General features: G+C 40.0%; 1 protein-coding gene across 2 annotated transcripts in view; it reads left to right on the plus strand.

The window, feature by feature from the left end:
* Positions 1 to 26,942, plus strand: part of USP12 (ubiquitin specific peptidase 12) — a 94,065-nt gene that overhangs the window by 56,980 nt on the left and 10,143 nt on the right. Inside the window, exons 3-6 of one of the 2 annotated variants that reach the window (XM_027589890.2) lie at positions 6,104 to 6,317; positions 13,944 to 14,176; positions 19,711 to 19,787; positions 19,905 to 19,988. In XM_027589890.2, the coding sequence (XP_027445691.1) occupies positions 6,104 to 6,317; positions 13,944 to 14,176; positions 19,711 to 19,787; positions 19,905 to 19,988 (608 nt within the window). The remainder of the gene's footprint in view (positions 1 to 6,103; positions 6,318 to 13,943; positions 14,177 to 19,710; positions 19,788 to 19,904; positions 19,989 to 26,942) is intronic. The other variant, XM_027589891.1, reaches the window with a different exon arrangement.

Below are 26,942 nucleotides of genomic sequence, written 5' to 3' on the forward strand. Positions count from 1 at the left end.
CCTGTCAGCCAGGTAGGTAGTGTTGAAACAACACTGGAATGTAACTGCTTTAAGAAACTGTGGTTTATCTTTTCCAATAATTGGATTTTGTTAAAATGAGGCACACATATATTTTCTTTTTATCAGTATGTTCTTAGCTAAGTATGCATCTCCAAGGTTCATTTTAATTGCTCTTAACAAAAAGCTTACCCCGAGAAGAGTTCCTATTAGACCTGCCCTTTTGGAGCCTTTTTGTGACTGGCGAGTGACACAGTCCTTCACTAGCACTTGCCTTTGGGAAATAGTACAGGTATTTGGGCAGTTAGAAAATCAGACTTTTTTTTTTGTTGTTGTTAATGGGCAGAAGAAAAATAACCACAGTTTGATTAGCACAAAATTCAACACAGGGGTTACTCTGGACATTCTTAATATAACCTATTTTCCATTACTTTCAATTGCAGTTACCTTTTTCTTGGAAGAATATTTTCACAAATGATCCTTTTATAGCAGTTCACTCTTAATAGTTCTGATGTCTATCACTGTACTTTGCATAATACATAGAGTGGGGATTTCCTTTTGGTTTAACTCTTGAGCATGCTTTAATATGTTCAGAGATGAGAAATATTAGTGTGGTGTGGGGGTTTAGGAACTGTCTTTTGAGTAGGCAAGGGAGCCTTTTGGAAGCTTTCTCTTGCAGCAGAATATCCTACTTAAATTTTGTCACCCCTTTATAGGGTCAGCTAAGTTCTTTGAAAATGAATTGTTTTAATCTGATGAACGAGATTGCCTGTTTCCCCTTATATCTTGCAGCTAGTGAGTACTTATTTTCGTAAAGTTGATAGAAAAGGAGTGATTTCAGTTAGTAGTATCTCTTTCCTACTTTTTTGTGCAGTCTGCATTTTTAAATAGCCTTTTTCCATTGTTTTATTATATGGTTCTGTATTAATTCTCTAATACAGTAGGAGCCAACAGACATATGGCCTCAATAAATCTGTTTGTGAGGCCACAGTGGAATGTGCTTTTCCATAAAATCTTTGTTATGAAATAACAATTGTGTTCCTTAGACCATCTTACAAAAGGCTTTTAACCCTGAATTGCTAGTAGTCATTGGTTGGAATTCTGGATCCAGGGAACAGGAGCCATTATGAAGGAGAGAGACAAATAAAAATGAAACTTTCTTTCTCTTTGTAGGTTATAAAGTTGATTAGGCAAATGTCTCTTGGTTCTGTTTTCGTTTGAATTGATTCATTCTCATTTAGTTTCTCTCCACCTGATGGCCATAGGCTACTTGAGGGTTATATTATCAGAGATCCCAGAGAATGTTCATAATAGACTTGACAAAACAACTCTGCCCCAAGTACTCTGCTGAGATTGGATCAGGTGTCCAGCCCTGTTGCAGGGTCTATAAAAGGGTTTGTGATTGACAACCCCAGAATTTATGTAGAGAAGTCACTTTCTATAAGGAAGGGTGGGACAGTGGAGTCAGGGTGTGGAGTGAGGAATGGATGTCCACTAGGATGTGGAGGGACACTTTTAGATTAGGTCCACTTGGCTGTAGTGAGAATGGTGGGTAGGGGAACGTGGGGTATAGTGTTAAAAACACAGAGCCACCTAAACAAACTACAGGAGGGGAAGAGGGTCTTTCCTTAGAAGGGGATGTTCACAGGACAGGCATCATCACCACCAGCCTCCATGGGGGACAGTGGAGCATTTAAACATTTTTTGAAGGCAAAATTGTTGACCTAATGGTGGTAAACAACAGTTGTCTCCAAATGATATATGTAAGATGAACAATTGGGCTTTAGGAAGAACTATAGAATTCCTAATGTTTATTTTTATCTAAAAATGAGAGAGAAGCCTTACTAATTCTTGTTTTTAAAGTTTTTTATTCATTTGAGAGAGAGAGAGAGAGAGAGAGAGCATGCAAGGGGGAGGGTGGTGGGAGGGGCAGAGGGAGAGGGAGAGAATCTCAAGCAGACTTGCCCACTGAGTGTGGAGTCCTATATGGGGCTCGATCCCAGGACTCTGAGATCATGATCTGAGCCGAAATCAAGAGTCAGGTGCTCAACTGACTGAGCCGCCCAGGCGCCCCAGCTTTACTAATTCCTAATAAATGGATGATACAGGTCTCCATACTCTATTCGTGTGTGAAGTGGTCCTATGACGCTTCAAGTTCCATAGCGCCAAAGAGTTGACAGTATAACTGTCTCTTATTCATTTATGCGGTTACAAACTATTATCATTTCAGTGTAGATTTAGAGATTGTATGATTTAATTTCAGTTAATCTATTTTTTCCAAAATGGACAAATGACTTAAAAAAGATGGTTTCAAAAATAACAATGCAGTGATGAAGTCCTGAGAACCATTGTCTCTGCTTCATGTGGATTATTAATTTAATTCTTTACAAGAGTTTAGAAGGTGGGCACTGTATCATAAACCCCATTTACAGACGAGGAAGTGGATGAACAGAGTGGTTTAGTAGTTTGCCGAGGTTGGAGAGCAGAGCCAGTCTTGAACCTAGGTTTGGTTTCAGAGCCTGCGTGCTCAGTTACTGTGCTGTGCTGCTCTCAAGGCAGGTAATTACTCAGATGAATTCAGACAGATTCGGTAGGTAGGATTGGGAATTTAATTTAGAAAGTAAAGTAAGACCCTTGGACCTATCTGTGTATCTGTCCTTGATTGCCATTAAGCCCACATACCGAGATAACGGAATATAAACTCAGACTATCAGTCAGAGTATTAAAATCTGTAACCCACAGTTTACCAAAAGGCATTCTCCGTTTCATTGCTCTCACTTAAATAGTAATAATTTTTAGTGAAAACAAAATCAGTGTAAATAAGATAAAAATTGTACGCATTTACTTTGTCTTAATCACATTTGTTCTACAGTTGGCTACTGAACAACATGGGTTTGAGCTGCTCAGGTCCATCTATATGCAGTTTTGTTTTTTCTTTTGTATAAAAAGTATAGTATTGTAAATGTATTTTCTTTTATGATTTTCTTAATAGCATTTTCTTTTTTCTAGCTTGCTTTATTGTAACAACATAGTATATCATACATATAACATACAAAATAATGTGTTAACTGATTGTTATAGGTAAGGCTTCTGGTAAACAGTAGTCTATTATTAGTGAAGTTTTTGGGAAGTCAAAAGTTACACGCAGGTTTTTGACTGTGTTGAGGGGTCAGTGCCCCTAACTCCTACATTGTTGAAAGGCCAACTATATGTAATGTATATCTTTATGTATATAAATTTTGCATTTTATAAAAGTATATTTTGATGTATATGATGTAGCACATTATTTTTATTTGTATTTATTAGGGATGTGTGCTCAAAATGATCTTAGAGATGGGGATATGATAAATATTTGTGAAGGGGGCATTTATTTTAAAACTAGGAGAAAAAAGACATTAGAGAAAGCAGGCACAGGTCATTGTGTTCAATAAGCAACTGAAAAATCAATGCTGAGACCTTGAGGAGGGTGGTAGCTTTTTAAAATTTGTTTCCCCTGGGTGCCTGGGTGGCTCAGTCATTAAGCGTCTGCCTTCCGCTCAGGTCATGATCCTGGGGTCCTGGGATTGAGTCCCGCATCAGGCTCCCTGCTCAGTGGGGAGCCTGCTTCTCCCTCTCCCACTCCCCCTGCTTGTGTTCCTGCTCTCGCTGTCTCTCTCTCTGTCAAATAAATAAATAAAATCTTAAAAAAATAAAATAAAATAAAATTTGTTTCCCCTGATTTTAAACCTGGTTATACCTTTGATCTTCAGAACTAGCTGAGAAGACACAGGGTAGGTTTAAACCCTAAAGGTTTCAACCCTTTTTTTTTTTTTTTAAGATTTTATTTATTTGACAGAGAGAGAGAGAGAGATTTATTTGAGAGAGAGAGAGAATGAGAGAGAGAGCACGAGAGGGGGGAGGGTCAGAGGGAGAAGCAGACTCCCTGCCGAGCAGGGAGTCCGATGTGGGGCTCGATCCTGGGACTCCAGGATCATGACCTGAGTCGAAGGCAGTCGCTTAACCAACTGAGCCACCCAGGCGCCCCTAGAAAGGTATCGTTTTAGGCTTTAGGAACTTGAAAGAAAGTTACTATCAGGGAAGCTGAAGGAAAAGTTTCAGACTTATTGAATAAGATTGAAAGTTACTGTTTAGTCTGGAGAAATTGTGGTAGTTTCAAGCTTTAATTTTTCTTTAATGGGATTGATGAAGATAAGTGCAAGACTGTTAGAGAAGGGGGCACCTGGGTGGCCCAGTCGTTAAGCGTCTGCCTTCCGCTCAGGTCATGATCCCAGGGTCCTGGGATCGAGCCCCGCATCGGGCTCCCTGCTCGGCGGGAAGCCTGCTTCTCCCTCTCCCACTCCCCCTGCTTGTGTTCCTGCCCTTGCTATCTCTGTCTCTCTGTCAAATAAAAAAAATCGGTGCAAAGCAGATGTTTTTAAAAATATACTTTGATTCCTCTGCACTTTTCCCTCTTTCTCTATAGATAACCATTTTTATTTTTGATTTATCCTTCCTGGTTTTTAAATATAAGCAAACATGTACATGTCTGTGGATGTGTGTTTGACATTGCCCTTTTTTTAAAAAAAAATTTATTTATTTATTTTTAGAGAGAGAGGGTGTGTGCACGAGTGGGGGGGTGTGTGGAGGGACAGAGGGAGAGGGAGAGAGAATCTCCAGAAGACTCTGCGCTGAACATAGAGCCCAAGAATTGGGGCTTGATCCCACGACCCGAGATCATGATGAGATCAACACCCAAGTAGAAACCAAGAGTCTGGCGCTTAACCATCAGAGCCACCCAGGCACCTCGACATTGCCCATTCTTAAAAGTCTTCTCTGCCTAGGCTTTTTTGGGTAGTGAGTGTGTGACCTGGACGCATGGTAGTGCTGTGAGAATTGTCCTCTTTCCTTTTTTTTACACTTTCAAAGTCTCCCCAAGTCCTCATCGATCAACTTTTGGGTGGTTTGTCAGCTGGCTTTGGGAGCCAATGTCTATTAATGGGAAGGGAAAAGGAAGACAATAAATGTTTATCAAACTGAGTGTCGTTTTCTCATAAGGTAGGATTATTTTTCCCCATTATTAAAGAGGAGGAAGTTGAAGTTCAGTAGGCTGTAGTTACATACAACCAGATCACATGGCCGGTAAGAAGTCAGTTACAGTTGAGGATTTAATGCACCTGAAGTCTGTTTGTAATGTATCAGGAATGATCTGTGGGCATCTCAGCATTTCAATGGTAGTTTTGCTGGCATATTGAACAGTTTTTGCTTTTTTTAAAGATTTTTATTTATTTATTTGATAGAACATGAGCGGGGTGGGGGGGGAGGAGGAGAGGGAGAAGCAGACTCCCCACTGGGCAGGGAGCCTCATGTGGGGCTCGATCCCAGGAACCCAGGATCATGACCTGAGCTGAAGGCAGGAGCGCAACCGACTGAGCCAGCCAGGCGCCCCTGATATTTTTAATCTAACATTTCAGAGGATCTAATTTTATTTCGCTTTTTGGTTTTATTTTTTATTTTATTTTATTTTAAGATTTTTTATTCATTTGAGAAAGAGAGCACGAGCGGGGGGGAAGGTCAGAAGGAGAGGAAGGAGCAGACTCCCCATTGAGTAGGGAAGCCTGATGCGGGGCTCAATCCTAGGACCCTGGGATCATGACCTGAGCCAAGGGCAGATGCTTCACCAACTGAGCCACCCAGGCGCGCCCCTTGTTTATATTTTTTGAGAATCTGATAGAAAACCTCACTTTTGTGTTTTTCTAAAAGAATTTTTGAGAGTTATATTTTAAAATGTATAATATATGAAATGCTTAATATCCAGAATGTAACAATGGGAATTGAAAAAGAAAAAAATTATAGAGAATTTTTAAATCCGTCTTCATGAAGGCCAAATTTATTGCATATATTTTCCTTCAATTTTAACCTGAAACCAATGCCTAGAGCATCCATTTAATGTTAAAATGGCAGATTTGCAGTCAGAATAATTATTTCTACTCTCAGATACCTTTTAATTTATGAGGATCATAAATTCCCTATCTTCTCTTTGTTCTCTTAACTATACATGGAAATTCTTTCTCTTGATAATGTGTTGCCCCAAATTTAACAAGATTTTTTTTTTTTTTTTCTGTTCTAGTTTGGGAATACCTGCTACTGTAATTCAGTTCTTCAAGCACTTTATTTTTGTCGTCCATTTCGGGAAAAAGTTCTAGCATACAAGAGCCAACCTAGGAAGAAGGAGAACCTTCTTACTTGCCTAGCAGACCTCTTCCATAGCATAGCCACTCAGAAGAAGAAGGTTGGGGTGATTCCTCCTAAGAAGTTCATAACAAGATTACGGAAGGAAAATGGTAACTCTTCTACTTCTGAATGTATTCTTATATGGCAGAAAGGGTAAATACAGCACACCACAGTCCAGCAAGCACGGACCGAGCATCTTCTAAGCCTGAAAGTATTGTAGCCATTGAAAAACCAGAGCTAATGTTCTTTAAGGAAGTGCTAGTTTAGTGAGGAGGTAGTCACACAGTAATTAATATGAGGTGTGATTAATGTTGAAAGTATGTTCTACAAAGACCAAATTCTGTATGCCAGGAAATGAGAAATGATTTTTTTTTTTTTTTTTTGCTTGCTTGGCTTTTCTGTTGAGAATGTAGTTGAGTTCCCCCTGCTCCCCACATTATTTGTTGTTTTTGTAGTGCTTTCATGTAGGTGGACCCTTTTGATCCTTACCCTGCCCTGATGTAGAGAGCATGTTATTTCTGCCATTTTAGCCATGCAAAGAATAGAGGCTAAAAAGCTTTCCAGGAGTCATACTCCAGGGAAAGAGCCAGAATAATAAAACTTTTTGGCCTAGGGTAAGTGGTTTTAACTCCACTCACCCCCTTTTTTAAGTAGTTACTGATCAAGCCCCACTTCTCTTTTTCTCTCTTAAATGTTGTTTAATGCTCACAGCAAGCCCAGAAGTCAGATGTTATTACCTCACTTTACGTGAGATCGTGGACGCTCAGAGAAGTTAAAATGGCTTGTCAGGGTCCCACACATCTTCCTGACATCTAAATCCCATATTCTGTGTAGTGTGGTATGTGACCTCAAAAAATTCAAGTGGAATTTAAATAACATGTAGAATTCTGTGTTTTGTTTGATTTAGGCATTTTAGTCATTGTAGAAATAAAATTGAGTGATATTTTTAGTTTGTTATCAAAAGATACCCACAGAAATAAGATTTGAGAAGTCTTTAAGATTGGTTATTAAACACACCATTGAATAATCCTGTCCTTAACTGAGTTGACAATGTTCATTATCCCGTGAATTGAGAGAAGCCTGGGTCATATCTAGTTTCCTGAAATGTAAGGAGATACTGAGATAATATGGCGACAGGCTATTATTCTTGAATCTGATCCACGTGTTAAAGATTTTGTTCATTTCCTCCATATACAGATACAAAGCAGTTGATCATTCACAAAAATACATCTTTTTGTGTTTTCCCTATCAAAGCCAAACATCTTTCTTAAATTATAAATCTGTAGTATCTTTTATCTTTAAGAACACCATATACAGCTCTATTAGAATGTGGCTGAGTGATTCAAGTCCTCTGTCTTTTTGTCTGTATTGGTATGAAATTTCAAGAATTTTGTCCTGGTAGAAAATTCATGAGCATGGTAATTGAATGTGCCATCCTTTCTCAGTGATTTTGTTAGTATTTTAGAAATGTTCAGCATCAGAAACATGAAACACAGAATACACATTATTTTCTTTTTCAGTTAATAGTGTGTTTTTCTTGACCTTATTCTTTTTTTTAAAAAAGATTTTATTTGAGGGGGTGGGAGGAGCAGAGGAAGAGGGAGAGAATCTCAAGTAGACTCCCCGCTACGCGGGGAGCTGGGTGCAGGGCTCAGATGCAGGGCCTGGCCTCACAACCCTGAGATCGTGACCTGAGCCAAAATCAAGAGTCGGACGCATAACCAACTGAGCCACCCAGGTGCCCCTTGACCTTATTCTTTAATGTATTGTTATGGGCTCTTAGTTTGGGCTGCTCTAACAAAAGTGCCATAGACTGGGTGGCTGAAACAATAGACGCGTATTTCTCACAGTTCTGGAGGCTGAGAAATTCAAGTAACACGGTGGCAGCTTCAGTGTGATGCGGGCTGTCTTCCTCGTTTGCAGATGGCTACCTTCTTGCCGTGTCCCCACATGGTGAAGAGAGAAAAGCAAGCTCTCTCATGTCTGTTCTTAAAAGGGCACTAATCCTAGTCTTCAAGACCTGAAGGTCCTCCTCAGGCCCCATTTCCAAGGAGCATCATACTGGGGGTTAGGGTTTCAGTGTGAATTTTGGTGGAGGTACATGCATGTGGCCCTCAACATGATCTTTAAGTGTGCAGTGACTTTTTTAAATTTAGATTAAGTCATGCTGAACACAGAGCTCAAGTTACTGTGTTTTGAAAGTCGTGTATGTGTGGCTTTACATGTTTGCTTGGCAAAGCTGGGATGTTTTTACTGTGTTTATTATTTTTTAATAATTCAGTATTTTCTGAAAATTTTTTATATGTTTAGGCAGAGTAAATTGATATACAGTAGACTTCTTAAATATCTTTTTCAATGAAATTGATTCCAGAATGAATATTCCAAAATTATCTTCTCATAGTTTTGTTTCATTTTTCTATACCTCAGAAGCAATATTTAATGGAAAAACATGTCTATTACTTGATGTTGCTCACCTTTTTATGTTTTGAAATATAGTTTTGCCTTTTGATTTTTTCTCGATAATTTTGTAGAGGAGAGCATACAAATTAAAGAGGATTTAATGGGTTATCCATTGCTTAACTCTCCTTCTGAGATTATGTTTGCTGGTTTGTTTTTTTCTTTCATCTCTGGAACAAACGGATGTTGCCCATTTCAGAATTTCCACTAACTTTCACTGCTGGACTGTTGTTCTTAAATCACTTTTCTTCCATGGTATGCTGTAAACTTCATGTTTTATATTTTCAGTAGATATTAGCTCCATATTGTGTTAAACACTGTTACTTTATATAACTAATCATTTTGATATTACTTGGGAAGAATCTGTTTTAATTTCAGTAATGGATTTTTGTTTTCAAAATTTTAATTCATGTTACCTAATCATAGCATATGAGAACTGTAGCGTAGTACTTTTACAGTGTGATAAAACACTTGCTCCATAAATGTGTTATCCTTGATGATGGGAAACTAGTTGAATGTTTGAATTGATTAACTATTATATGTTTAGCTTCTGCTGAGTGCCATAAACTAGGGGAGAAGACAATCATGTAATATAATGTATTATCGCCATGAAAAAAAATTGAGCATGGAAAGGGAGTTGGTAGGTTACGTTAGTTCAGAGAGTTGGAGAAGCCATTGAAAGGTCTGAGGCAAAATCATTGTAAGTGGATAGAATAGAAATTGCAGTCGCCCTGAGTGCTTGAAGGATGACAAGGAAATTAATGTGGCTAGAGTGGAGTAAGATGAAGAGAGAGAAAAAAGGCAAGGGCCTAGCGCTTGGGTTTTATTTTGAAAGCCATGGCAAGCCATTGGAGGGTGCTGAGCAGGTGGGTGATGTGTTTTGATCTGCATTAGGAAGCGATCCCTCTGGTTGCTGGGGGCTGCGGTGGTGGGAATGAGTGGGCATGGGCCGCATGAGTAGACACAGGTAGACCAGCCAGGAGGCTGTTTCACGAATGAAGGTAAGAAATGAAGCCCTCTGTTTCACACTGCTAACTTCCTGTAGAAGAATTAAAACCCGGACTGATGATCTCCTTCTGTGCTAGCTAGCAGTAACTCAGCTTGGGATCCTTTATGGTGGGCTTGAAAGTCACAGCAGCTGGTACGCATAGCTGTGGGCTCTGACTCACCGAGTCTTAGCGGCACACCGAGTTCACACGGTTGTCTGGGCCCAGATCTATCCTCATGTCATTGTAGCTGTTTCAGCCCCTGCCGTTCATTTGTTCGCCCATTCATTCATAAAATGTGAAGCACATCTGAATATGTGGCAGGCACTGTTCTGGGTGCTGGGGGTACAGTAGTGAATGAGATAGAAAAGGTCCTTATTCTCAAGAAACCTGTATGTACATAGCGATGCTTCAGGTGATGTAGAGAGATATTAATAGTATATATATTTAAGGATGGGTATTCCTTAAGTGAGGATATAATTATAAATAATACCTATTAAGTAGATTTGAGTGAATAATTTCCCATACTCATTTTAATCCTTTTTCTCCAGAAGAGCACGAAAGATTTTTTGGTATTAATGAAAGCTATCTATTTCTGAATTATGAAGAACACATAACATTTTTAAGCATTGATTTAGTTTTCTTTTTTTTTGCATTAATGTTGCAGGTATATTAGGACTTTAATAATTGATACCTTTCGTATACATTTATTTAATAATGTAATTGTCTCTCCCACTAGACTGTCAGTTCCATGATGGAGGGAACCCATTTGTTTTTGCTCACCATTGTATTCCCAGCACATAATCCAGTTCCTGGTACATAGTAGGTGCTTACTAAATATTTGATGAGTGAGTGAATGAATGAGTGAATTTATTTAATTTGCCAAAGCAACTTTGAAGTCCACCTTTCCCATCATGTTACTTAGCAGAGAAGAAAGCAAGCCATAAGGAAACCAAGATTTTAGAAATTAAATGTAATACAGTTTATGGGGATTGTCTGCGGCCATTTAGTTGATGTTGTTTTGATGTTTATGTGGTCCTGGCTGAAGTTTTTAAATCTGTATTGGTACTTTTAGGCACAGCAAGAGTCTGGCACATTCAGCATACTGTGTTTATAGAAAATGGAGTATAAATTGTTTTAAATATTTCAACAAAATGCTTAAAAAGAGTATTTTCTGGTTTACTTTACATCTCATTTCCGGAGCATTCAAGCCAGTTGAGGTATGTTTGTGAATGTGAAGTCATTGTTTTGTGTTAAAGGAACATCCAAGAAAAGATGTTTCAAATTTTTAAAAAAACAAAAACATTTGTACATTTTTGCTTTACAGATTATTTTGAAAGACATGCATAGATGCTAAAATAATTTTAAACAGGAAAAAAATGAGACTTTATTATTTTTTCTTAACCAGAAAATTTTTTATTTAGAACATTTTCATTGTTTTTTTTAATTTTGTAGTTTATTTTAAATATTTATGGCAAAAATGTATTCTTTAAAACTTTGGCTATAAAAAACCTGATTTAGTGGAAAAGAGACTACTTTAGACTGTGGCATTGAGCCAGCAGATAGAGATCCACCGCAATGAATTGTTCATATCTCACTTTAACTAGGCCCTTAGAGTGTTGATAAAATATTTTTACTGGTCCTCTCCCATTATCCTTCCTTTTAGATTCCTCCCTGACTTTTCCAGTTTGTTTGTATTTTCCTTGAGCCCCCTAATCAACTTTAGCATATTTCCTTTCAGTTCTTATCTTAGCGGACCTGGGTGGTTCTAGATTTGTGACCTGGGGATGGGTGAGTGAGAGATGAAAAGGGGACTCTTTTAAGGGTGTCCTGTGCACTTCTGGAAGCTGCCCAGACACTCAAAGTGTTAGGGTTGGTGTGGGAGTCGGGATGGACAAAGAGACCACGAATCAGGCCATCAGTGGGTGAGGGGAAGTTGGCAGACGACCACAGAAAGATCTTAATCGCTTTTTTGAATGAGGGCGAGTTTTTCATATGCAAGGGAAAGGTAATGATTGAGAAGTGGCTACAGGGAGCTCAGAAATGCCAAAGGTTGAAGAGATGGGGAGTTTAGAACAGAAAGTGGTTTTTGGAGGGAACAGCAGAAAGGGTTGAGAAAGAAGAACATCCCAACGATGAGGAAGGAAATAAGGAACAATAAACGACTGAAGGAAATAAGGAACAATAAACGACTGAAAGTCGAGGATGGGAGAATGGGGTTGGGAGGTGGACTAGTGTTTTCAGGGATGAAGGATCGTTGCATTGAGACGCAAGGTGAAAGGTAATTGACTTCAGTTATCCCAGCCTTGGCCTGGACCAGTCCAGTGGTGGAACCATCTAAAAGTTCTGAGCGTGACTTGGTCTGGTCTCAAGGAGATGGAGTAGATGGCCAGGAGTTTTGCGGTGAGCTGTGTCACAGTGTCGGTCGGGAGTGACACACGGACTTTTGCTGGGAATAGGGGACGGGGAATGGTGTCCACAGTGCTTGGATCTGTCCCTCATGGGCAAAAACCATTGGACACACAGAATACCAAATTATCATCAGTTAGATGGTCCACATAGGCTACTGCAGTATCTCTCAGGACTCAGGGCTTTTATTGTTCTAAAAAATAACATAAGAGATTTGTTTAAGGCTAATCAAATCCCTTAGGACAAGCTTACAGCAGAGAAATGAAGTGTGGCTCTAACTGCATTAATATTATTGTGTTTGACTTGAAATCCAAGAAAGAAATTAAATAAATTGGCTGTGACATACATGTAATTAAAGGTAGAACCATCCTAGGAATCCAGACAGTCTTGCTCTAGCAGCTGTACCTTACATCTGAGGCTTTTTAAAGGTCTTACTGACACCAAGATTAAAAATCAGTCTTTATTTTCTTTGACTATACCTCCCATTTTCACTTGTTCCCATTCTATTTGCACAGTCCCTTTACAAAGGGAGATGGTGTTACATTTTACAGACTGGAAAATCAAGGCCTTTTTGATTACCATGAGAGGGTGAACGTGTTCTCGTGTTTCTTAATCTTTTGAATTTTGTGTCTATAAATTGTTGATTTCCACCCGTTGTATTTCCTTTTGTATAAGCTCTTTCTGTGTTGAAGATGTTAATGGTTTTTGTTTTATTTTTTTTAACTTTTTCAATGATTCCTAATGCACAGAACTTAATTTTATGCAATTGTAACTGTAGCTCTTCTAAAATGTAATGTTCTGTTCTTTTTATCATAGACCTTCCTTAAGTTTTGTTCCTAATTTGCCTTTTATTTAAAAAATGTTAGCTGTAATCTTTCAGGAATGTATTAAATGTGCATCGAGGATCTGAAGGTAACATTTTGCTGAGTGGGTTGTCCTCTGTGTGTGTTGGATGGCTAAGCCGCAGGGGCCGTTGTGTGGCTGGGTCTCCCTGGCACGCTGCTTTGTATGCGGCTTGTGGCGTCGGACTGCCACTTCCCGGCAGCATGACTTTCCCTCTCTGATCCCATTCCCTCATTTGGAAGATGACAATAACAGTGTCACAGAGTTGTTCAAAAGATCAAATGGGATACTGCCTATGAAGTCCTTACCTTTCAGTTTCAGGTTGTGTAATGTCAAGCTCGGGGTATAAAGCACTTCATGTTTGTGACTGTTTTTCTGTGATACTCATTTGTATAGTGACAGGGAACGTTTCATAGAGTTATAAAATCGCACATTTTAGAGATTATCTGGATTGAAGAGATAATTTGTGATACCCTTGTTTCCTATACCTGACTGCAGATCAGAGTCGCCTGGAGGAACTTTGAAAGTCCCAGGTTCCAGGCCTCACCTCTGACTGAGTCCCTAGGATGCATGGCCCCGTCATCATCATTTCCACAGCCTTTCTGTGTAGTTCTTACCCAGTTGGCTTCGCATTGGCAAGAGGTTGTCCCGCTTCTGTTTTCAAGCTTGCTGTGTCAAACAAATAAAGAACAAAACTTGCCATGTTATAATCATTGTGGAATAATAAGATGAGCTAATAAAAAGAAGTTGTTTTTGATCTCTTCTATGTATTATATAAATGTATGAGGCTAAAAGTTTTGCCTTTTTCTCATGGATCACTTAGTATTGTTGCTTTAAAAAGAAGCTTCTCATTCATCTTAACTGTATTTTTCTCCAAGTTTAGTCATATTTTTATGTGAAAGCTAATCTATTTCCTGTACATGACTGACAATACCAAACGTTTATACTTAGTTCTGATAGAATATTGGATATTTGTTTTAAATTTAGTTTGAATCAAGTTACTAATTCTGAAGTAATTCTCTAATATATTTTTATTTTTAGAGCTTTTTGACAACTACATGCAGCAAGATGCCCATGAATTCTTAAATTACCTACTAAATACAATTGCTGATATTTTACAAGAAGAAAGAAAGCAGGAAAAACAAAATGGCCGCTTACCTAACGGTAATATTGACAGTGAGAACAACAACAACAGCACACCAGACCCGACGTGGGTTCATGAGATTTTTCAGGGAACATTGACAAATGAAACCAGATGTCTTACTTGTGAAACTGTAAGTATGTCATTGAATTTTGTGTAGAGCAGATTTAATTCATTTTTATTAAAAGTTCTTTGAGGATGAGTGTGAGAGATGAACATGAAGGTTGTAATTTCTTAGGTATAGTATAAATAAATTATCAAAGATGTACTTGTCTGTTGAAAGGACTCTATATACTCTTTTGTAATGCTGCTTATTAACAGTGAATACCTGAGGTGACAGAAAAATACTTACTGTGGTTTGGACTGTAGCTGACCCTTGAACAACAGGCGTTCGAACTGCATGGGTCCACTTATTTTTGGAATTTTTTTTTTATATATGTAGTACTGTAAATGTATTTTCTTTATGATTTTCTTAATGACATTTTCTTTTCTCTAGCTAACTTTATTGTAATACATACTACGATACATGTACAGAATGTGTGTTAATCAAGTATTTATGTTATTGGTAAGGCTTCTGGTCAACAGAAAGCTATTAATGGCTAGCTTTTTGGAGAGTCAAAGTTACACGTGGATTTTCAACTGCGGGGCCGGGGGTAGGAGGTTTCGGCACCCCTAACCTCTGCATTGCTCAAGGGTCAACTGTATTTGATTTTATTTCAGTATAAGAAACAATAGAGCCATGTTCTGGAAATCATATGTCTTGTGTCTTAGTTAAGCTCATAAGAAACTTCCAGGTTAGGGAGGTACATTAATTTGTTTTTCCTTTCCCTACAATTGTGTTTATTGTTGGAATAAAAACTAAAGCATACTGTGTACACTCAAGTGAGGGAAGTACCCACTTGCTGGATGCTTTGTGAAGATGAGCAGCAGGGAAGAAGCATGAAAATGGATTTTATGTGGGATCAGATAGCCCAGTCCCTTTGTTGTATCATTGCCTTGTAACTTCAGTTCTCATTTGAGGAATGAAAGATCAGGCATCCATTATTCACCTTTGCTGGTGGAGCCAACATGCCCTTTCCAGCCTGTCTTCCCTTCAGCACAGGATCCAGTTTAGAGTTTAGTAGTTTGCATTGCGTATACTTGTGTTTTCTTTAGCCTCCTTTAATCTGGAACATTTTCATAGTTGTTTTTGTCTTTTACGACATTTACATTTTTAAAGAATTATGTCTTTTTAAAAAAAGTCTAACATTTCTCATACTGAGTTTGATGTTCCCTTCTGCTGAGATGCAGGTATGCATTCTTGCCTGGAGTGGGATTCAGTTAATGTTGTGCCTTTCTCAAGGTCTCATATCTGGGCACACAATATCCGTCTGCCTCTCATTGGTAAAATTAATTTTGATCTCTCATTCAAGGTGTTCTTCACTTTCTCCAATTGATAATGACTGGCTTTTATGCCCTAGTAACTAGGAGGCTGTCTGTGGGGAGACACAAATATCTTGTTCATCAAAATCTCCCCCGAGATTTAGCATCCACTAAATGGATGTTTTTTTGTTTTTTTTTTTGCCCAGTCCAGTCTTTACTGTGATGGTTCTATGACTAGTTTTTATTTTTTTTATTTTTTTTAAAGATTTTATTTATTTATTTCAAAGAGAGAGAGAATGAGAGAGAGAAAGCATGAGAGGGAAGAGGGTCAGAGGGAGAAGCAGACTCCCTGCTGAGCAGGAAGCCCGATGTGGGACTCGATCCTGGGACTCCAGGATCATGACATGAGCCGAAGGCAGTCGCTTAACCAACTGAGCCACCCAGGCGCCCTATGACTAGTTTTTAATAGCTTAGAAGAGTAGCATCGTCCATTGGAAAAGAGAATTCACAAGCAAGAAAGTAAGACAGGTGTTTTATGAATATTTGGAAGACTAGCATAGTTAGTGGAGGCTACTAAGAAACTGTATTTTTTTTTAATTAATGGACTTCAGAAAAATTGAGTGGGAAGTACAGAAGTTCCCAAATATCTCTCTCCTTTCCTCCACTTTCCCCTATGATTAACGTTTTGCATTACTGAGGTACATTTGTTGCAGTTGATGGGCCAATAATGATACATTATTAACTAAAATCTGTAGTTCATATTTGAGTTCAGTCTTGGTGTTGTCTGTTCTTTGGTTCCATATATTTTGACAAATGTATAGTGACACATGTCTGTCATTACAGTATCATACAGAGTAGCATCACTCTGTCTTTCACAAATTCATCCCTCCTTCCTCCCCAAATCCCTGGCAACCACTGATCATTTTACTGCCTCCATAGTTTTGACTTTTCCAGAATGTCGTATATTTGGAATCATAGAGTATGAGGCCTTTTCAGATTGTCTTCTTTCACTTAGCAGTATGTATTTAAGGTGACTCCATGTCTTTTTGTAGCTTTATAGCTCATTTCTTTTTGTCAATTATATTTCCTTATGTGGATATACCGCAGTTTATCCATTCATTTATTGAAGGACACTATTGAAGGACAACTTGCCTTCAAGTTTTGATGATTATTGCTTTGTCTTCTCTGGGCCTTTTGCCTCTCCATATAAATTGTGGAATCATACGAAATTTAGAAACTAGTTTACTATCCGTAATACAATGTGCTGTGATTTCAAAGGCGATTGTGTTGAATCTGTAGGTCAAGTTGGGAAGAACTGACATCTTGACAGTCTTGAATCTTACTGTCCATTTACATGGACTATACACTTACTTACATCTTCTTTGATTTAGAAAGAAATCATCTTGTAGTTTTCCTTATGTCGATCTTATACTTATTTTATTATGTTTATATAGGTAAGTGTGGTTTTTGTTTTTGGTGCTAATGTAAATAGTATTGTGGTTTCTTTCTCTCTTTCTCGCCGTTCTCTATCTCTTAAAGCAAATGGTGACCCTTTTGGTACAACCATGAATAAAAAGATAGGGTCTTTAAATAGAACTGTAACCCATATCGATGAGTGATCTATTGACTGTTGATTATGCATTGATCTTTTCAACTATAACCAGGCATTTGGAAAATGATTGCTGTCGGTAGTGTGATTTTAGTTAAAGAAGGACACAGTAGTCATAAATGAATAAAATTCTCTTGTGGAAATACATTTTTATTGGTGACCCTCTCTCACATCAAGTGAAAGAGGTATAATTGAGTGTTTGAATACATTAACATCCCGTGAAGATGTTTTTGGGTTAGAGTAAGGATTATAGCTCATTGCTGCAGCCATTAGTTAATTGTAGTAAGAATTTGGGCAATGTTTGGTGACAGGAATTGGTCTCAGTACTCATATTTGTTCAATCTAACCAACTCTAGTTATTTAACAGAAGTTTTGTAGACACATCTTACAAAGAAAAATTTTATTGTAGCTGAGTTCTAAGCTTTAGGAAATAAATGTACTGTCCAATTATTAGAGCAGTATTTCAGTTGGAATAGTAGGTATAATCAGAGAATTTGGCAGTTGCTTGATGTTTTGTATGATGGAATTTGGTCCGTGTTAGAAGATATGTATAATTTATCCTCTTCAATAAAACAGAAAATAGTTAAATTTGCATTGCTTGTTGAGAAATGCAGTAATAGGTGAGGCTGGCATAGTAGGTTTGGGAGGTCTGTGCGATACTGTGGTGTAAGGCCTTTGAAGTTTACTGAGGATGATGGGGAGTGAGGATTAGATGGAGAAAGTGATATCACCCATCCTTGTTTGCTCAAATATTTATTAATTTTATTTGTAGTGGATGGATAGTGATCCGTCCACCCATTCTTCACTAGGTCCTCCTGTGGTCAACAATATATATTTGCAGATAGTCTCCCAAGAATTAAGGGTATGACTTGAGACTGTTTCCTCAAAATCTCCATCATCATCTTGCAGATTCAGTAAATGATCATTAGTACCATGCCTTTATCAAATTCAGCTAGAGGGATGAAATTGAGGATTTCTCAGAGTGAATATATATCATTTCTTCATTTAGTTTTGCACAAATACTTGAGTACCGGCTATGCCAGGTAGAAGATGGGTAGAGGTTGGCAGAAGATGAATAAGGGAGTGGGAAGCAGTTGTGAAGGTTCAGAGTGGGCTTCTTGGAGGAGACAGTATTTGTATGGCAGATTTTAGTAATGCATTTGTTAATATCCCACTTGGTAGGAGGTTGGGTTTCTGCAACAGCACCCTCTTCTTGTGTTCTTCTGTTCTTTGGTGCTTTCTTCTGGTCCCATTCCTTTTCTACTGTTTATTCTTCAAATGTGGGCATCCTCCAGGGTTTCATTTTGGGCTGCTTTTCACTCTGCCTTGGGAGGATCATGCTCCATTTCGTTACCACCCGTGCTGATGACTCCCCACCCATATCTCCAGCCTACGCTTCTTTACTGAGGCTCCCACATCCTGGGTGTGACCTGACCTTAGAACATGGGAGTCCAACAACAACCAGACGTGTTTACAAACACTTTTAAAAGTTAAATACTGCCCCACTTGGTGGTTTCCCAGTACCAACACAATTGTAAACCCAAACGTAGTAACTCAGGTGTATCCAGATGATCCAGAACAATCCTTATGTCAAATTTTTTATGTTATAATAAAGATGGAAATCTAAAATGAAGACCCCTGAGGCAGTGCCTGAGAACCACAAACCTCATTTTGAGAAACACTGGGCTCTTTAATCTTTATTTCTCTTTAGCTTACACATAAGTCCCTGCCCAGTCTGGCTTTAGCCTGTCTCTACCCTACTGTCCCTTGCCACCCTACTCTCCTTCATTGGGCTGATTCTTTTTCCTCAGCACCTCACATTCTCTTTCCTCTCTCTGTGTTCTTTCTTACTCTTTTTCACTGAATGTTTTGAGACCCAGATCACTTATCTTGTGGTGCCCCTAGGCCGTGCATACCTGGTACTCCCAGCTACTCCTCTTTGATACAGCCACATAATCTGTCACAAGTTAATGATACTGAGCTTATAAAACTGATGCACTATTGAGGCAGGAAAGCCTTTACTACACCAGGTGTATAGCCCTTGTGGGTGAGAGGCACAGAGATCTCCTGTTGTGTGCTCATCTTAGGCATAGAGTCTTTGAAGGGAAGAACTAGGAAAATTGATGTCTGAAGTTCCGTCCTAATCCAATTCAAATGAATTAAGTAATAACTTGAATTTTTTTTATCAGATGATTTGCCCATAATTCAAACAGAACTTTATATTAGATTTTTTTTTTTTTTGGAGAAGGATTAAAGAAGGTCCTCAATGAAGATTGTAATTTGGCATTTTAGGCTAAATGATTTCCTGGAATGATGAAACAACACAGGTTGATGCCCTTTGCCAAGCACCCCCATTCAGTCTTAGCCTGTGTTTTTTTAAGAATTAGTATATATGGGCAGTTTGTTTCATACTTTACAATAGTACCAAGGTTTTGGAAAGTAATGGGATTTCACATGCTGGCCTTTGCCAGACAGGGAATCAGTCACGGCTGCACTTTGCTGTTTAACCTGTACGTGTGTTGAGAGCCACTTACTCAGTGTCCTTTTGGATAATCCAGATTTGGTAGATTTCTTTTGAACTCGGGGAAGATGAATTCTTCATGTACTTACTACTAATAAGAGAATGAATGCATTTAATTCTGTCATTTCAGAACAGTGATTTACTGATATTTAAAGAAATCACCCTATTTTTACAGATAAGCAGCAAAGATGAAGATTTTTTAGACCTTTCTGTTGACGTGGAACAAAACACATCGATCACTCACTGCTTAAGGTAACTGGAGAGTTATTTATTTTGAAATTTAATGAATATCTTTGGTTTAGAGTATTTTTAAATGAATACACGGTTTTCTGGTATAGACAAAATAAATTTATTTTGAATTTTACACAGGGGTTTCAGCAACACAGAAACTCTGTGCAGTGAATACAAATATTACTGTGAAGAATGTCGCAGCAAACAGGAAGCACACAAACGGTAATTTAGCATTTTTAAAAACTTGTTAGTGATTCTCTGGCAGTGGGTGTTGTAGATGGGCCTTTCCAGCTGAAAGTGATGTCTGAAAATTTACACTGAGTAAAAATTCCTAATTTTATCATTAAGTAATTAAGACTCATTAAGTTATTACTAAATAAACAATATTCAGCTCTGCAGTCTCCAGCAATTTTCTACACTTAGTAAAAGTCATTTAAGAGTCATAAACCAGTACAGTTAAAATATTTGACTTTGAAGCTTGCCTGCTTAAGTAAACTTTTTCTTGGTGAGGAGAGAGAAGGGGGAAAATCCTTTCCTTTCCCCTACCCTAGCTTCTGCTTATCCTACACAGGATCTTGTACCTTCTCTTATTTGGTATTTGGTGTCAAAGAATGGAATCGTCATCATCATTTTGAAACAATCTCAAGCTCAAAGAAAAGTTGTATGAACAGTACCAAGAGTGCCTTTTTTTTCTTTTTTTTTTTACCCAAAACCACTTGAAAATAAGGTCCTGATATGATGTCTCATGATCCTGGACACTTGAGTGGCTATTTTCGACCGGCGAGGAAGTTTTCCTATTGCCATATTTACCCACATGGGGCAAGTAACACTGACACGTTAACTGTTCTCATGGAACCGATGTCCCAGTAATGTCCTTTATAGAACAAAAGGATCCAGTCCAGAAACACACATTACATTTAGTATTCATGTCTCTTTAGTCTTTTTACATTTGGAACAGTCTTTTCTTGACTTTAAAAATCTTGACACTTTTGAAAATTATAGATTACTTTATGGACTGTCCCTCTTGGGGTTCATCTCATGTTTTCTTACGTTGGGGTTCAGGTTATGTATTCTGGTGGGAAATCTCACAGAAGTGATGCTCTCTTCTCCTCCTTGTATCCTCTTATCCACAATTCTGATTTGTCTCATGTGTGGGGGTCCCTCAGACCATTCGTGAGAGGCACCGGAAGGACTCGCAGGACTCAGCGTGTATAGTCAGGCCCACAGCCAAGACTCCTTACAGGGAAAGATGGCAAAGAATCGCAGCAGAGCAGAAAGCCAGCGGAGCTTCCAAGAAGAGTTCAGTGCAGTGGAGTCACACAAGACACACTGAACTCCTCCTTCAGCACTGAATACTGACATGGGGAATTGTTGTCTCCCCTGAGGCTCATGACACACTCGGTGTCCAAGGTTTTAAACTGAGGGCTGGGCAAATGGGCACCCTCTGTCTAGCATGTACCAAAATTCCAGACTCTCAGAAGGAAAGTAGGTGTTGAGCATAAACCATGGTGTTTGTCCCGACAATTTAGGCATGTTGAGACACTCTTGTCTTTTAGGAAGTGGTGGAAACACCCCTCAAATCCAAGTTCTCATATGTTAACTAATTTTGTCATACTACAGCATGGCTGAATCTTGAGCATATTATGCTAAGTGAAATAAGCTAATCACCAAAAGGCAAATTCTCTATGACTCTATATATGAGGAATCTTAAGTAGTCACATTTTTAGTAACAAAGTAAAGTGTTGGTTGCCAGTGTCTGGGGAGAGGGGGGAAAAGGGGAGTGGTTCAATGGGTATAGAGTTTCAGTTGGCAAGACGAAAAAGTTCTAGAGATCTATTGCACCACAACATGCTAATCGGGAACACTACTGTACATCTAGAAAGGGTTAAGATGGTAAAGTTTATGTTATTTGTTTTTTAACCACAATAGAAAAATGCATGTGGTTTGGCCTTCATTCAGAATATATCTGTGTTTGTATTAACATAAAGACAATGTCTTCTTCAGAACCAAAGGTTTCAATCTTGGAACACTGAAGAACGATTTCTGGAAATGTTACCATAAAATAAGTATTCCATGATCAAATGAATTTTCTGTGTAATAAAATTTCCTCTTCATTATTTATTCATGCTTCATATTATGGACTCTGAGAAGACCCACAGAATAGGAGAAATTTATCTTCTTATCTAGCTTAATACAGAACTTACCTGCACATAGACTCCTTTTTATATGGCACACCTGTTGAACTGTATATAGCAGGAAACTATATACAGCCCAGGAAAAATACCGGCTTGGTAAATGTAAGTGAAACAACCATAAGCTGTTACCCAATGGGAGGATAAAGCATCTGGGGAAAAGCAAAGTGATGTCCCCGGGGAACTGGAATGAGAGGATGCGATGGCCTTGTTTCTGGTGGTGGTTTCCTGTCCTCTGGGCATTGGGGTGGGAGTGGTGCTGGAGGTTTTTAAAGAGCACTCCTCTGTCACTCCTCTCGGCCTTAGTGCGGGGATCTGACGATGAGTGGCTGGACTGGAAGCTGAGCCAGCCTGACTGGTTCTCTGCTACACATCCTTCTTCTCTTCACTCCCCTTACACTCCCTTTATGCCGGACGCAGCTTAGCCCACCTCCAGGCCCAGTGCTGTCTGTGTGAGGCACTGGGGAAGACTCTCGCAGCGCCCAGGTCAGCCAGCATCAAGGTGTCATGGCCACTGTCTGTCTCCATCTACCCTGGATCTAGTAATTGAGGCTCTTCCTGTTTCTGAGGGCAAATTCTTCCCTTTTGCTCCTTTTTCATAACCAGATCCATATCTTATCCCTCCATCTGCAGGTCCTAATCACAATTAGTGTCCTGTCAGCAGCCATGTTGTTGTCAACATCCCCAGCCACCCCGGGCACGTACCCTGCCTTAGTCCATTGAGACTGCTGTAACAAAATTATCATAGACTGGGTGGATTATAAACAGCAGAAACGTCCTTCCTGGAGTTCTGGAGGCTAGCAGTCCAAAATCAAGGCACCAGCATGCCATGTGCCGGTGAGGGTTCTCTTCCTGCTTCCTAGTGGGTGCCCTCTCATTGTGTCCTCACGTGGTGGAAGGATGCCAGCAAACTGTAGCATCTCTTTGATAAGGATACCACTTCCATTCCTGAGGGCTCCACCCTCATGACCTAAGCACCTCCCAGAGGCCTCGCCTCCTAGTACCATCACGTGGGGCCTTAGGTTTTGAACACAGGACTTTTGGGGGGACACAAGTATTCAGACTGTAGCACCCCTTCCCCATTAGAATCCTCCTGAATCTGAGCTGTGTTTCTGGTTTCCTGGGTCCTTGTGTCTTTTGACAGGTTGATGCTGTCTGGATGCACAGCTGGTAGCATCTACAGATAGCACTCAGTACTCTTACCCCTCTGGTCGGGGCGCTCCACGCCCACCTCCCCTGTCCACTGACTGCCTTCCTTGAGAACACGTGCTGGTGGTCAGGCTCTGTTGTGTCTTGACTTTCCTCTCAGTGCTGCCAACTCCGTCATTTGGTGTCTTCCTCACATCTAGTCCTAGCTTCTGTTCTCTCGCCCCTCAGCCTGACCTGCCCCAGGTAGGCCCTGTGGACGTGATAGTATATGAGAATGTGGGATTTTATGTTTGTACAACTACTAAACTCTTCTGTGCGGTCAAGACTTCTCTGCCCGGGTGCCTGGGTGGCTCAGTCGTTAAGCGTCTTCCTTCGGCTCAGGTCATGACCCTAGGGTCCTGGGATCGAGCCCTGCATCCAGCTTCCTGCTCCGTGGGAAGCCTGCTTATCCCTCTCCCTCTGTGCTTCTCTCTCTCTCTCTCTCTCTCTCTCTGTCAAAAAAAAAAATCTTAAAAAAAAAAAAAGACTTCTCTGCCAACAGAATTTTAAGTTCTTATGTGCTTGTGCTGGGATGTTAAATTTCTCTGTGGCAGAGTTTGCATATTAGTGCCCTTTGGCCCACATTCAACATATAGGCCTCTTGGCTGGGCTCACACAATTTATACAAATGGGAAATTTTACTTTAAAAATGGTTTTGGCTTTTCTTGGCAGGGGGAGGGGTAAAAAAATCAAAGCAGCAGACAGTACTGGAATCTGGAACCTGCGTTCCTGGGGCCACCTGTAGCCTGCAGCGGAGTAGCTGGTGTTCTGGTCTGGGAATGGTTGCAGACAGTGCCCGTTCTCCATGCCCCCACTCCTGTAGGATGCTCTCACTCTGCCTCTTCTCTGGGGGCCTCCCCTTGGTCTGCTGCTGAAGGAAGCTCCTGAGAGTTTCTTTCCCCCGTGACCTCTGACCAGCAGATGGAGAAGAGAGTGCGAAAACCTAATTACCTTGCTGGAGGTACAGAGTAACCTGCAGTGAAATCCAGAGCTCAGAGTTCCCTGGCCGCACCAGGCTGAAGCTGCCCTCTGTGCGACTTTTCCAGAGACTGAACCCTTAGCTGCTTCTTCCCCTTCCTTCTTGGCTCCCCGGGTCAGGGTCTGCTTCTGGGTAATAAGACCCCAAATAGGAAGGATGTGCTCCTCATCACGGTGGTCCCGCCGCCTCTTCTTACAGCGGCTGCTGCAGATTTGAGTTCCTAACCTGGTATGTACGCGGGCAGTGCATTTTTGCTAAGAAAGTAAGTCTGCTCATTCCTGGTTTTCTGGCAGGATATTTTGATTAGGTTGGAAGAGGACATGCTTGTTTTTAAAAATCACACTGTTGATAAGCATAAGTTTTCTGCCAAGATCTAAAATTTCTTGGAAAATTTAAGTAGGGGGCAAGGTTGCTTTTTTCAGGAGGATAAATATGCTATACTCATATTTTAAGATGCCCCTTACATATTTATTATTATTATTTTGCTAATTTAGGAATATAAAGGAATCTTTCCATTTTTACAGTTACTGGTCTTTATTTAGAAAGAACCTGAGGAAAAAACATTTCATTTAGTAGAACTAGTATATCATCACCAAGTGAGGTTTATATGTTGCTGGATTCAGTTTGCTAATGTCTTGATTTTCACATCTTTGAAATAAATATCATGAGGAGGATGTATTATTAGTCTATAATTCTCTCATACCTTTGTCAGGTTTTGGTATCAGGTTCATGCTGGTCTCAAAAATGAGTTGATGATTCCCTCTTGTATAAAGGAGTTTGTATAAGACAGGTGCAGGTATACCTTGCTTTATTGCACTTCACAGATACTGCGTTTTTTACAACTTGAAAGTTTATGGAATTCCCTGAGGCAAACAAGTCTATTAATAATGCCCCTTTTCCAACAGCATTTGCTGACTTCATGTCTCTATGTCATATTTTGGTAATTCCCACGGTATTTCAGACTTTTTCATCATTATGACATTTGTTAGGATGATTTGTGATCAGTGGTCTTTGATGTGGTTATTCTAATTGTTTGGGAATACCACAAACTGTGCCTGTATAAGATGACGAACTTACCTGATAGTATGTGTGTGTTCTGACTGCTCTGTCCACTGGCCATTCCCCCACCTCTTTTCCTCTCCTTGGGCCTCTCTGTTCCCTGAGACACAACGAAATTGAAATTAGGCCAGTTAGTAACCCTACAGGGATGTCTAAGTGCTCAAGTGGAAGGAAGAGTCACGTGTCTCTCACTTTGAATCAAAAAGGTAGAAATGGTTAAGCTTAGTGAGGAAGGCATGTTGAAACTGAGATAGGCTGTGAAAGCTAGGTCTTTTGCGCCAACCATCAGCCAAGTTGTGAGTGCAAGGGAAACATGCTTGGAGGACATTAAAGGTGCTACTCCAGTGAGCACATGAATCATAAGAAGGCGAAAGAGTTTTATTGCTGATACAGAGAAATTCTGAGAGGAATTTGATCTCCTCTGGAGAGAAGAGCAAACCAGCCCCAGCATTCCCTTAAGCCGAAGCCTAATCCAGAGCAAGGCCCTAGCTAGCTCTCTGTAATTCTGTGAGGGCTGAGAGAGGTGAGGAGGCCGCAGAAGGAAAGTCTGAAGCCGGCAGAGGTTGGTTCACGAGGTTGAAGGAAAGAAGCCAGCTCCACAACAGAAAGCACAAGGTGAAGCAGCGAGGGCTGGTGGAGAAGCTGCAGCAAGTTGTCCAGAAGGTCCATCTACGATAACAATGCAGGTGGCTACACTCCACGACAGGCTTTCAGTGTAGACGGGACAGCCTTCTACTGGAAGAAGATGCCATCGAGGACTCACAGCTCCAGAGGAGAAGTCAGTACCCGGCTTCAAAGCTTCAAAGGCCAGGCTGACTGTCCTGTCAGGGGCTAACGCAGCTGGTGACCTCAGTTGAAGCCAGTGCTCACTGACCCTTCCGGAAATCCTGGTGCCCTTCAGAACGATGCTGAGCCTACTCTGCCTGTGCTCTGTACATGGAACAACAAAGCCCGGATGACAGCGTGTCTGTTTACAACATGGTTTACCGAACACTGGAAGCCCACCGTTGAGACCTGCTGCTGAGAAAAACGATTCCTATCAAAATATTACTGTGCACTGACAGTGCACCCGGTCCTCCAGGAGCTCTGACGGAGACGGACCAGATGAATGTTGTTTTCCTGCCTGCTGACACAGCATCCAGTCTGCAGCCCCTGGATCACGGAGTCATTTTGACTTTCAAGTTTTATTTTTTATTTTATTATTGTTATTTTTAATATTTTTTTCTTGTGTTGAGGGCTGACTTTTAATAGATTGCTGTGAGGGAGCTGCTCAGCTACATATGAAACCCTGAAGATCTTATATTTTAATAAATACATTTTGTAAGGTTATAGGTGTCATAGATAGTGATTCCTCTGATAGATGTGGGCTAAGCAAATAAAACCCTTCTGAAAAGGATTCACCATTCCAGATGCTTTTAAAATATTCATGGGAAGAGGTCAAAATCTCCACATTCACAGGAGTTTGGGAGAGGTTGGTTCCCACCCCCACGGAGGTCTTGGAGGGGTTCAGGGCATCAGTGGGGGCAGTCACTGCAGAGGTGGTGGAAACAGCAAGTTAACTGGAAATAGAAGTGGGGCCTGAAGATAGGACCGCATTGCTGCGATCTCATGATCCAGCTTGAACGGATGAGGAGCTGCTGCTTGTGGATGAACAAAGAAAGTGGATTCTTGAGATGGAATCTGCTGGTGAAGATGCTGTGAAAACTGTTGAGATGACCACAAAGGATTAAGAATCTTACATCAACTTAGCTGATAAAG

This window comes from Zalophus californianus, chromosome 3 (genome assembly GCF_009762305.2).
Source record: "Zalophus californianus isolate mZalCal1 chromosome 3, mZalCal1.pri.v2, whole genome shotgun sequence".
Lineage (NCBI taxonomy): Eukaryota > Metazoa > Chordata > Mammalia > Carnivora > Otariidae > Zalophus > Zalophus californianus.